This window comes from Acanthaster planci, linkage group LG02 (genome assembly GCF_054643075.1).
Source record: "Acanthaster planci isolate LZ-2023a linkage group LG02, COTS_SCS, whole genome shotgun sequence".
Classification (NCBI taxonomy): Eukaryota; Metazoa; Echinodermata; class Asteroidea; order Valvatida; family Acanthasteridae; genus Acanthaster; species Acanthaster planci.
In genome coordinates, this window is record NC_141778.1 from 8,483,507 (window position 1) to 8,496,406 (window position 12,900).

General features: G+C 40.1%; 1 protein-coding gene across 2 annotated transcripts; it reads right to left on the reverse strand.

Moving 5' to 3' along the window:
* Nucleotides 1-9: 9 nt before the first annotated feature.
* On the reverse strand, nt 10-8,191 carry LOC110979513 (RBPJ-interacting and tubulin-associated protein 1-like). 2 transcript variants are annotated; one of them, XM_022235359.2, is made up of 3 exons: nt 8,030-8,191; nt 4,880-4,987; nt 10-4,356 (listed from the first exon to the last, which is right to left on the reverse strand). In XM_022235359.2, the coding sequence occupies exon 3, from the start codon at nt 4,325-4,327 to the stop codon at nt 3,689-3,691; it is 639 nt and encodes a 212-aa protein (XP_022091051.2). In that variant the 5' UTR covers nt 4,328-4,356; nt 4,880-4,987; nt 8,030-8,191; the 3' UTR covers nt 10-3,688. The 2 variants fall into 2 exon arrangements, with proteins under 2 accessions (XP_022091051.2, XP_022091050.2); XM_022235358.2 differs by lacking the exon at nt 4,880-4,987 and having other exon boundaries at nt 8,030-8,187.
* Between the last annotated feature and the right edge of the window lie 4,709 nt (nt 8,192-12,900).

A 12,900-nucleotide genomic window follows, 5' to 3' on the forward strand; every position in this document is an offset into this window, starting at 1 on the left:
GTCTCACAATCTGTTAAAATCTAAATGCATGGGTTTATTTTGAAGAAAGAGTGGGAAAATGTGAGGGTTTAACCTTACATAAGAATTAAAAATGAAAATTTAGAAGAAAAAATACTGGTTGTTTACACGCTGAACAAACCTTTGACCCACTTTAGGCAAAGGGTTAGCCTTGCGTTTTAAATTCAACTGCACAAAGAATTACAAAGAGTTAACCTTACATCCTGAATTAAAGTGCTTCCTAAACGCAAAAGACTATTTCAACATATGGAATTCAACTTAGGCAAAAAATTGCGGAGGAAAAATCTCACATTTTCAATTGAGATTTACAGGAAATTTATACAAACATGACAAAGGGATTAACCCTGTGTTTGGAATGAAGATTGACCCTCATCCCCCAATCAAAGTGGCTAACTTTTTACTTTGCAAGAACATTCAAGGGGTAAACCTTGCATATTAAATCCAAATTTCACCAAGAAATTGCAAGGAAAAATCTTACATGTAGAATTGACAGTTAATGAAAACATTAAAAAGAGTTGATTTTGTGTAACAAAGATTTGACCAAAATATTCCAACATGTCCAAAGGGCTATCTTGTATTTTAAAGAAAACTTAAAACGGGTAATAGATACTGAAGATTGCATTCTGACTGCAGATCCTGACATTCCCATTACAAAATTTGAATTACACAAAAATATTACATGTACATGTACCAGGTAGTCGGTCCTGCACTTAAGATGAAAATGCCCCCAAATTTATTTGCAAGACACAAGAAGGGGTTCATCTTTCACTTTAATGAAGATGTGGCCAACATAACCAACACATTGTATTTGAAAGTAATGCAGATGAGACCAAAAAATGCTAGGGGTTATAATTACAACGTACATTCTGAAGTAAACTTTAAAAAACAATGAAGTGAATTAAAAAAGAAAACAGGGGTTTATCTTTTATTTGAAACCATAACTGGAGGAAACATTGCATGTACATGTATGTGCAGTTCAACCTACACTTTGCACAAATTTTCAGCATATTCCTTGGAAACCAAAACGAAACGCAAGGGGTTAATCTAAAAATGTGAATACAATTTTGGAGAAAAATGATATTGCAAGGAGTAACCCTTGTGTTTTGAATAAAAACTTGAAGAGCCAACTCTTACAGTACAATGCACTTGTCTTGCATTCTTGATGAAGATTTGACCAAAAATCTTGCAGAGGGTTAACCTTTTTTTTTTAAGTACATTTGATCAACAGTGCATTCTAAGGAGTGAAAGTACATTCAGAATAAAACTTTGATCAGAACTTCAACAACATACATGTACAGCAGCCACAATTCACATTCAGGGACACTTATCTGCAGATATCATGGATATGGAATTTTTCCTCTATAAAGGGAAATTCTGAAACAAATGACTTTTGAACACATACATGTATTAACTGACTTGTGCTTCATTTTGCTCTTGGTTTTGCCTGCGAGAAAAACAGGTTTTGGTACCTAAAAATCCATGGTTCAAACTTGGACAAATACATTTATTAACTGTAGGCCTACATGCACCTATCATTTGATAACCAATCCTTTTGATCACCTATCATTTTGATCAATCAGTGATTTTAATTTCTTTAAATTCAGATTTAGAAACAATTAATTTGAATTAAAATTTTATGAAGTTATTCCATCAGTATGAAGGACTGTTCAATATAAAGCCGAACTAATATTACAATTAAAATAACCAAATGTACAATTTTTGCGTCTTTCCAGAGATAATTAAATACACAATTCAAACAATTGTCCATTTAAAAATTTACATACATGTAATTCTATGGCAAGCATGTCTTATTTAATATCTGTACACAACTTCTGACTTCACAACAAATTTGACTCCTCAACAGAGTTAATAAATATGCATGATTTCAAACAAAAGTTTGACAAGCCATTGATTTGTGACTTCCAATGTTTCTTCACTGGCAAAAGGTTGCACCTTGTAACAAAACATTAACCAATAGTCCAGGCTCCCTGTATGTTCCATCAATGCACGAGGTGGTCAACAGCAGGATTTGGTCACAGAGTTCAAAACAACCATTGAGAAATATTGGATCAGGTCTTACAATTTTTAGTGATGGTCAAGTGCATTGCATGATTGGCATGTGTGGAGACTTCTGAGATTTTACTGACTGCAGTGACATTACTAAGACTGGCATGTACATGTACAGTGTATGGTAGACGTACATACAGAGCAGTAATACTGGCAAGGCATGACTTGCTTGGTTCTTGCAGTGAAGTTGAGTCAGGTTGGCATAGTGGGTTTTTCTTAACCTTCCACCTCTGCGGTCCGAGTTCAATTCCCAGCTCAGTTCACATGTTAATTGGGTTTCCCTGCAGTCCTTATCAATTCCATTGGTTTTACCCAGAATATTCCTTTGGGGTCTTTGCCTGTAACCAGTGTTGTAGTTAAGTACTTTTTTCCAAGTACCAAGTACTGCCGAGTACTTTCACTGCCGAGTACAAAGACGGGGCGAGTACTTTGCCAGCCGAGTACAAGTACTGATTTCTGAGTACAAGTACGTGTACTTGCACTTCCGAGTACGAGTACAAGTACTTCTAATTCCGAGTACGAGTACAAGTACATGTACTTCTAATTCAAAAGTAGTTTTATCTTAATTTAGAGACTGTAAGACCTGCCACTGTGTAAAAGAAACACCGAATGCAGATGACATGGCTACAAGAACAAGTGATCTGGCTAGCAATGTCACGGTCACTACACGTGCGTTGCAGCAGTTGACACAACATGCACGGCACCGCAAAGTCTATTTTCCAGACTCAATTAATCACATGCCTGTGATTTTCTGTATGCTGGGTTCGTTATTAGAATTTTCGAGTCCAGGAACCAGACTACCAATGCCCAAGTAAATCGCGGGACCATTCTGGAGTACCACAATATAATTTGCGTACGTGATTGGTTAAGTACGCGCACAGACGGCGAATGGGTCGTATGAATTAATGGTCCTACGTTCGGCCTTCTCTTTGTCAGAACAGTATCGAATATCGGGTCATTGGAGTCGATATTTTTGTACCTTATTTTAACAGCCGTGCGTGGTAAGTTAACCTAAAGGATTTTTTTATCGAGTACTGTTAATCGAGTACGAGTACTTTGAAGCTCAAGTACAATTTTTGGATGTCGAGTCCCAAGTATTTTGTAGCCCGAGTACAAGAACTGTAGTTCGAGTACTTGGACATCCGAGTGCAAGTACGAGTACGAGTACTCTGAAAACGGTACTCGAGTAGTACTCGAGTACGAGTACTACAACACTGCCTGTAACACTGTAACTGTTTGCCACTCTCCATCTCCTTTTGACAAGTTTCTTCAGCTACAGTCACAGTGCATAGGGTTCCTATGAGGAATAATTGGTCTCATTAACAGAAATTTTGAACTGTTGTTTCATATTTTATATACATGTACTTAATACATAATGAATGCTCTCAACCAGTTACATGTAGTTCAAAGAGTCCGGTCAACTCTTGCAAGCGTAGTAGATTTCTTGGGGCTGCTGATTAACCCAGATTCAACCATTTGTTTTTTTGAAATACAGGTTAAAGCCCCATCATTCTTGAATGGACAGAGTTGTTCCCAACTCCTCTGTCAGTTCAATCACTCATGATAGCTGTTCTGTTACAATCTCCTACAAATGAAGGATTGTTCATTTCCACACAGGTTTTTTGGGCATCGGGGGCTGACTGCCTTTCCGGCGGTCACCTGTGGCAGAGCCTGGTCGACTCCCAACCCCAGCAGCTGAGGGAGGCCTGCTGGGAGGTGTGGACCTGGGGGTGCAGCACAGACTCCCTGGAACGGGCGGGCTCCAAGTTAACAGGGGCCCCCTCCGCAAATCCTCAGGTTTCTCCCAGGGGGCTGGGAAATCAGGCTCCTGGAGCTTGGGGCCAAAGAGTGACTCGTCTATGTAGCTGGGGCTGGACTTATAAAGCCGAGAGCGGGTCCGCGGTGCCCCACTCGCGCTCACTAGGGGTGGCTTAATTGGAGGGGTCCCAGAAGGGCTTCGTTTGGGCAGCTCGCTTGGCATCTCATTTCGTTCCCCATGCACCATCCACTCACTGCCTCCGACCGACCTGGGTCGGGCATTTAATGGACTGTTCCGAGACTGAAGGTAGCGCTCGCGCTGGGAGGTAAACAGAGTCTCCTCTGCTGAGCCACTGTTGGACACCTTACGGTACTTGTAGGACTTCTTGGTCTTGTGAAGTGGAGTGTTGGTGTGCATGGTTTCACCAGCCACACTGAGACTTGTCACCCTGCCACTGTCTGGACGACTACTAAAGGATGTCATGCTTTCTACAGTACCTGCCAAGTAGATTTCTGAAAATGGGGGGAAATAGTAAAGAGCAATCGTTGACATGCTTTATCCATTAAAAGAATGCATGAAAAATTGAAAACTACATGTATGTACATGTACCAACCTCCATTCACTCACCGTAATAAACACCAACATGTAACTATTCAATATTACACTGTACTGTGGTCTTGGCATAATTTTAATTAAAATCGACCCAGACTCCTTCATGTCTAAATTTGAAGGAGCTCTGCAAAAGCACCTGAGTGAACAGGTAATGATCGTTGACTTACTGTCAGCTGGTTTGTGTAATGGCAAAATGAACTTCTAATTTTGCAGAGTTCTGTGAGTGTTGTCAAACTACACTGCACATGTACATGTAATTCAGGAGCATCAGGTGTTTCTTTTCTGTTTTATGAGCACTGTATTATTAGACCATACATGTACACGTAGTTCCCAGCAACTGAAGCACTGATTTCTCACACTCATTTATGAAGATACGTAAAGAATTCCATACACGAATACCGCTAACATTTTTCTGTACATTACCTTTTAACCATCTGAAAGCAACATGACCTAAAAGTCATAGTTCATCCATAAATTTCCCTTGCACTTCAGTTGCAGTGGTTCATTAGCCACCAGGAAGTGATGACATGTCTAAAAAAGGTCACATTTAGTAGGGAAAATATTGAGGTATTGTACATGTACATGTAGGCCAGAAAAGATTTCAAATTTTTTCTACCAGCATGACCAGTCTTATAGAGTTTGTGCACAAGGTGTCAAGCAGCGTCCGTACATGGAATTCTTTCCAGAGTTCCATATATGAGCTCACTTATTTTCCCTTGCAGTGGTAAAAGTAAAAAGCTTACAGAAAGTGATGACAGCATGTCCTGAAAAGTGAACATAATGAAAATGTTGAGAAAAAAAATTAAGGAAACAGTTTCCTAAGAATGCCGCTTGACAACCTGTGCACAAACCCTGTGAGACTGGTCTGAAAATTTCTACATGTAACTATGTTTTCTAACTAAATGACTTGGCTTTTTCCCTCCTAAATTGAACATTTCTGGACATGTTTTTACTTTCAGATGACTAAAAGGTCACTGTAGGGAATAATTCCTGGCGTTCGTACATGTATGTCATGTAGGCCTACATGTATATGGAACTCTTCCTAGCCCAGCTGATGTCGTATGCATTGCATTTCACCTAATGTCCAGGGTATAAAGTTCTCCTGGCATGGCAAAATTTTTGTTGACCTTTTTTTCTCACATTTTTACCTGGCGGAGGCAACTCAAATGTCGTTCATAAGTGCCTTGTATCCAGAATCGACAAATGCTGTGTTGAAATTACTACTACTGTAAATACCCCCATTGACAACGTGTTTTGCAGGAAATTTAGTCCAACTTCACACTTTCCGTCGTGATTCTTGAACAATCTACATTTGTCTAGTACATGTACATGTAGTACGCATTTGCGCCTGCCTTCATTCATGTCACTGAAGATACGCAGACAACAGACCAAGCCGTAGCTGTGGAAGCCTGTTTCGGACACAGCCTTATCTGCAACTTCTTCACGCCCACAGCTCTTTTGTGCATGTGTAAAGGGGTGTTGGCTGCTTTGCATTTTGAGCATGGAAAGCGTGGAGTTGCGCTATTTAGTAATTTCAACACAGCATTTATGGAATTCCATATGCAGCAAGGTATGAAACGGAGAGAACCCCCCCTGCTTTGTGTTGGTCATTGTCTCGCAGGAATCTGGGGAATTCCTTTCAGACATCTCGGGGGGATGTGTTAAGTGACAATAATCTGGAATGTGTATAGGGATTGGACATGTTGGGGGGTACCCCTCGGTCTCATTTCTTGCTGGGTATACAAGGCACTTGTGAATGGCATTTGAGTTGGCTCTGCCAGGTAAAAATGTGAAAAAAAAACCATTGAAAACAATGTCACTGTGGTAGGAGGACTCTATACCCTGGATATCAGTCAGCGTGTAAATGAAGACAACATCCAACCAGGGTTAACGCTACTCTAAGTAACTTGGACCCTACAAATTGCCTTTGTTAATTAGATAGTAGACTCCAAGTACATGTAAATGTACCTTCCATAGGCTTTTGCTTCCATTAATTCGTTTCACTCAAAACAGCTCATACCCCGAATCAAAATCCTCCAAATTCACCAAAAAGAAAGGCGTGTCGGCACACGTGCGCCAACCACCAATTCTTCAGCCCCCCAATATCCAGTATACAGTTCTGATAAGATCACAGCTACCGGACATACATGTACAGTGCTGAGGAATCAGTCCTTGATGCGTGCGTGCCGACATGCCATGCTTTTGTTAATGGTCGCCTAGAGGCCAGCGTGCCATGACGTTGTCTCCAGGACATTCACATATAGTTCAAATCACTATTTGAACAAGATGGCAACATCGCACTCGACGACAAGACCATTTCCGATTTGAAGTGGAAATTTCTCTTCTCTGCCCAAATGTGTGTACATGTAAACTTTATCATCATTATTGGAATATCCGATTGTCACTTGATCCCATGTCAGGCACATTTGCCATTAGACAGTTTTTGTTCCTTCCTCCATGGTCCAACTTCTCACTCAGACTAGGCTAATGTTACATGATGTAAATTTTTTTGTACATGTTGAACTTTTCCAAAATTGAACCATTTATTTTAACCCTTGACTATTCTCAAAGTCATAGCCTGAGGCTAGGGACACACATAAATGAGTGTGGGCACTGTTTACTTGGAAAGTCATCTTCTTAAATAGGATCAAATTTGTCTTTTTTTGCATGCTCTCCTCTATTTAATTTCCAATTAAGTGGAGCCAGCATTTGATTCATTGCAATAAGTATGTGACCGGCTCCAGAAAAGTGGCTAATAAGTCGCCAGATTTAGGCTACAAGTTTTGATTTGGTTGGATTACATCTAAAGCTAGAATTTGATATGAATGACCCCTGGAGCATGATACATGTACATTTTGGAAATATAAATACATCCATATTTTCAGATTCAATAAACATTTTTCAAGAAAAAGCTCATAAAATGTAGTGCTTGGAAACATAATTCTATATACATGTAGGATTTCCTACTAATTGATCAATTTTTCATCCCTATTCATCAGTATCCATGTTTGTAATAAAAAATTCTGAAAATATAAATATTAGGCCTATGGAACTTTGGACATGTTGGAAGATACATGTACATGTAGTATGAAAAACATAAAACCATGTTTTTGAAGAAAATTTGCCCTCGCCAAATAGAACAGGCCATGACGTGTTTTGGCATTGCACGACCTATTACCCTTTTTTTGAGAGCGGGTCACAAGAACAAAAGTTTATAAAAATATGAATTTTGTGGTTTTCAGTTAAAATCCACTCTCATTTTTGTGTACAAAATAATCACAGTCAGTCAATCAGCGACAGTTTGCTCTTCATTACACGTGTACAAAAATCATCTCAAAACATCCCCACTTCAAATCGATTTTTCTTTGCTTTGCAGAGTACAATGGATCCAAATTTATATCAAAATAACGTTAGTTCTAATATCATCAGACATCCTCTCCATGATCACTTCAAAAATATAACCAGAAAGAACAAATTTGAAAAGCCTCCCTGACAATAGGGTTTGTACACAGGGTGTGAAGTGATATCCGTGATGGAACTCTCTCCGAGAATTTTTACAGGCTCCCCTCTCACCTGAAATGAGTGATATTCCGGATCGGTCGTAGGCCTACATGTACATGTACATGTGCCAAAGATAGCTGCCTACACGTACACGTACACCTGCACTCGAATCAGATTGCTGTCATGGCTGTTTGACAACAGACTGGCAACTGGCATGTAGGGGTCAAGGGTCAATTTTAACAGTTTGTAGCAGCAGAGGGCGCTTTGCTAAAATTGAAAGGGCCAAGTCTTTTCCAATACTCAACTTCGGCCCCGTCTCAGCTAGGCTTTTTTTTTTTTTTTTACTAGCTGACTTTGAAGCTGTAAGTGCAGTAATTAGTCTAATAGTGCCACAAAACATCAAATAAGATGCAACAGAACCAAAAATTATAGTAATCAGGCCCACAAACGGAGACGAAGTTGAGTACTGGAAAACGGCCAAGGGTTGCACTACTGATCTCATCAAGTTCGGGCGGCATGTTCTTGACACGAACGGCGGGCACATCATGATCACACATCTCCTCTTTAAATTTGTCAGGATTTTACAGGAACTCACTGAGACAGAGACAACAGGAAGTTTTGCAACATTAACATCGATTAGTTTCCATAACAGAAAAGAATGTTCCTGTTTAAAGCATTCAGCCTAGTTGTCCAAACATTAACTCTCGAATAACACACACGGACGCCTGCATGTTACTTAATGGCACTAACTACCAGCGATAACCAGTTGTATGTTCCAATCAGTACAGCGTTCGAGCAGCCGACCCCGGAACAACAATCGAACTGTCCGTGAACATACTAGAACAAGCCGCCTGACCTCAACCTATAATGAAATATTATAGAGATCAGTGGGTTGCTCTCATTGATGTCCATTTTATAGACTGAATAGAACCGCGCGCATTGTTTGTGCACAAAATGCGCGGCCGAACAAGGGGGGCGCCTCAGGAGGGGTATGCTGTGCATTTCTGGTCAACATAACCTAAGTTCTCATGGGATGATGGCTAAAGCCCTCAGCCTCTCTCCTGAAAACAAGCCAAAAATAAACAGAAAATGCTAGAATATCATTTTTGGAAATAACTGACCATTTTGGCTGATTAACTAACCCACTCGAAAGCGATAATGATAACCTGTTTGTGTGTGTGTGTTTTTGTTTTTAATTCATTTTAACACCTATTGTCTACGGTCTCATTTTAATAATATTTTCACTTTGGGTCTGTTCAATCGTGATTTGTTCAGTGTGTAAAACTTTGAGAATTCTACCAGGACATGCAAAAGGTTTTGTCAGTAAATATCATGTCCAAACTGTCCATGTGTTTTTCGTATGGTTTCGAAGAGCCAACACTAAAAAATTCATCAATAAAATGATTTTTATTTTACACACTCTCACGAAAAAATTGTTATAAATAAATTCATTCGTATATTGAGTAAATTTCATTGAAAACCGACATGCGGCATACCGAAGTGTGAGAAACTTTTATGTGAGCACAAAGTGAGCGCAGCTACAAATGAGCGACCAAACTAAATTACTGCCGTAGACAAAGTTTCTTTCATTGAGTTGACTTTGAATTCACATGTTTGGAACTTCATTCAACAGAAACGTCAGCACTCTGCTTCTCACTTTGGTTTCATCTCTGCCCCAAAGAAGAATTCTGTTACTCGTATCACGTACATCGTCTGTCACACGATTTGGGTTTAGTGCGTCTTCAGATCCGACTAACACAAATCATGGCTTTCTTAGAGATTTTCCGGTGAAATCTGGGGAAAATAAAGGACAAATAAGTCATTCAGTTTTTGAAACCAGTTCTACTAATAAGTAACATTTCAGACGGTCCTAACTTCGAGATAGTGAAGTTTCATATACAAAGCCTGATAGGATAGACTTTCATAAATTTCTCACTTGGACTATATAGGCTTAAAGTTAAGCATTGTAAAGTACAACTTGAGAAACTTTCTCAAACTAAAAAAAGTGCGACTCACATTTCCTTCTGTTCCTGCTTCCAAACTTGACGTTGTTCTCTGGTAATTCATTGCTGCGTTCACCTCAACCATTATTCTTTCCAAATTTTTCCATACCAAGTGCAGAATTTAGTTTTTTTCGAAATCTGACGGTTGAAGCACAAAACCTCAACCGGTTTTTGAAAAACTCCATTTGAAACCGGAAACTTTCAGTCCCCAATTCGGGATTTACGGAAATATTTCTATGATCCTTCCTGGTTATGGTCTGTTTTATTGTAAAAATTCCGTGGGACCACAAAATCATTAATGAGCTCGCGCGCAGAAATACGACGATTTGGTGGAATGCACCCCTAGTGCACGTATGTTCGGTTCCGAGTACCGAAGTGTGACGTAACTGTGAACCAGAAAGTGCAGTGCAAACGAATGGAGTAGGCGCGCGTGTTGGTTCGCGCGTTGGTTCTCGCCCTAATGCCTTTCAACACTAATTGTGCGCGTGACGTATTCCCTTCGCTATTCGGTAGGCCTACTCTATAGACTGTGTGCGCATTTAGTTGTGTATTCGCGCATGCGCGATAGTAACATATGGTCGTCGGCCTGAAAACTGAGTTTAGCAGACGACGCGCATAATGGTGAGGAATTTAAACTGCCATTTGCCTTGAAGACCCTGTGTGTGAATACATTTCCAAGAATCCATCAAATGGTGATATTTAATAGCTTCTGATAAGAAAGATCTCCAGAAATTAACCGAAGAAGTGGAAAATGTCAATTTTTCGACAAAAGATAATTAAAAATTTTCGGATTTTAAAGTTAAATTTGTGTCTAATTTTCACAATTTTGCCGGGTTAACCTTCAATAACTTTGATGCCATAAGAAAGACTTGTAACTCTTATGATCAAAAAAGTTTCTTTCTTCTAGGCAGAAAACCTTTTTTGATATTCACTGCGTTGTTTCATTGCCGACCCATCTTCGTCATTTTCCTTGTTTTTCACCTTACTTAAGTGCCCATTTTCACACTTTTGTCGAATTCCCCTCATGTCATCGGTGATACTGTCTGGAAGACTGGTGAATCGTTTGTATCCATCTATTCATTTCTTCAAGATCGAGAGCCATTTGTCTTAAATGCGGTTCATTTTTCATGCGGATTCAAATTTCCGCGGCCAGCCCGACATGACCGACAGCGGGTCGAAAATGAGATGTACTTGTACGGATTTAGGGAATGGCATACACATGCACACAAACACACACACACCTGGATACGAGCGCGTTTCGGTACGAGTTGACGTACAACTACGACGTCAAATTGCCCGACTAAAAGGCCCAAACAAAAACTTTCCATTATCATCCATACAGTTTCCTTCTTGTATGATACTTTCTCATTAGAGCATTCATGATATTCCTCACTATTCACAAATAGAGAAATGTCACCGAAAACTCGGCAAAACTGAAAAAAAAATCCCCTCTAAAATGTTGGCTTCACTTCCAACTTCTGACTCTGTTACTTTGGAGGTACGTAGGAAAGACGGGCAAAAATTTGGCAGAAATGGATTTTTATTGTGTGTAAGTCAGCAAAAGGCATTTAAATGTTTAAATACTTATCGGTACGGAAATTAGGGGCAAACAACTTTTTTCTGAGTTTGATGTTGATCGATTAATTTTGGGGTCCACCTGTCCGAGTCAAGAGCCATTTTACGGGCTTCTGGCTGTCGTGGGATTCAGTACGCGTGCGCACAAACTGAGGGGCATGAACACACGTGAGTTCTTGGTTCTTGGCTGCAGTTTGGTGGTGGAGGGGAGTGACGGACTAAACGGTGAAAAAATTCCAAAAAGAGCTGTCTTTCATTGAACTGCGTCTGTTTGTGTAAGTATTTAGTACAGTGGAGACCATTCCATGCTGTGATTGTACGGGGAACAAAATGAATTTTTGTACACTTCCGACTTTATGGTTACAAACTGAGTTGTGTGACCTCGCTAGTGGGTTTGGCTTAGTGTGAGCTTGATAATGTAAAGTTTTCCATGTAGCATCTTGTAGAAGGAAGTCTAGCGGTGTATGTCCCAGGCCTGTCCCGGAGGGTGCTCCATTGCTCCATTCAAGTGAACTCGGGAGTTCGGTAACACTCACTTCCCTTTCGTAGGTGTTAGTCATTCGAAATCGGGCAGCCTGTCTCTGAACTCGCTCGATGGAATATCCTATGCAGCAGTTGCGTAACGTGGCCTATCGTGGGTGAGATGCCGTTTATCTTCTTGGCAGAAGCAGAAGTTGCACAGTGGTGGAAGTTTGGTCTCAGAAAATCCAGCACTTTTGCTTTAGCTGTTGCATGATGAATCTGGAGATTCCAGCGCAGATTATTTTGGATTTTGATGGCAGGATCTGTTTGGTTTCCTCAAGGGTGACACCAAGGATGTTGTACGATGTTTCACCTGGATCCGTCCTGGTGACACGCATATGGTACTTTTCACATTTGGACGTATTAAAATGCATGCCCCATTTTTGCGACCGCTCAACCATTGTATGAAGGTTTTTTGAAGAGCCTCTTAGCAGACTTGATTAAACTGATATAACTGGCAATCATCAGCGAATAATCTGGTGGTGCTTATGGATGTCATTGAATATGGATACAATAATGTGTCCTGGGGTTCACCACTTAACACAGGATGCTACTTTGATTTTTTTCCCGTACACACTATCGCTTGTTGCAGGCGTTTTGTTAGGAAGCTGGAGCTTATGGTGGCCCTGGAGCCGGGACATTAAAATTCATGACAAACTCGTGAATATTTTTACGACGTCGTGAAATTAGTCACGGCTAGTCGTGAATTTGTATATTGTTGCAACGTCTAGAATTTCTCATGACTAGCCGTGAATATTTTGGCGATATCGTAAATTCATTTCACGACTAGTTAATTGTGAATATATTTGCAAAGTCAGGAATAAATTCACGACGGAATAAATT

Excerpts from the sequence above, each read along its gene's own strand:
- LOC110979513 (XM_022235359.2), bottom strand. The coding sequence starts at position 4,327 with ATGACATCCTTTAGTAGTCGTCCAGACAGTGGCAGGGTGACAAGTCTC.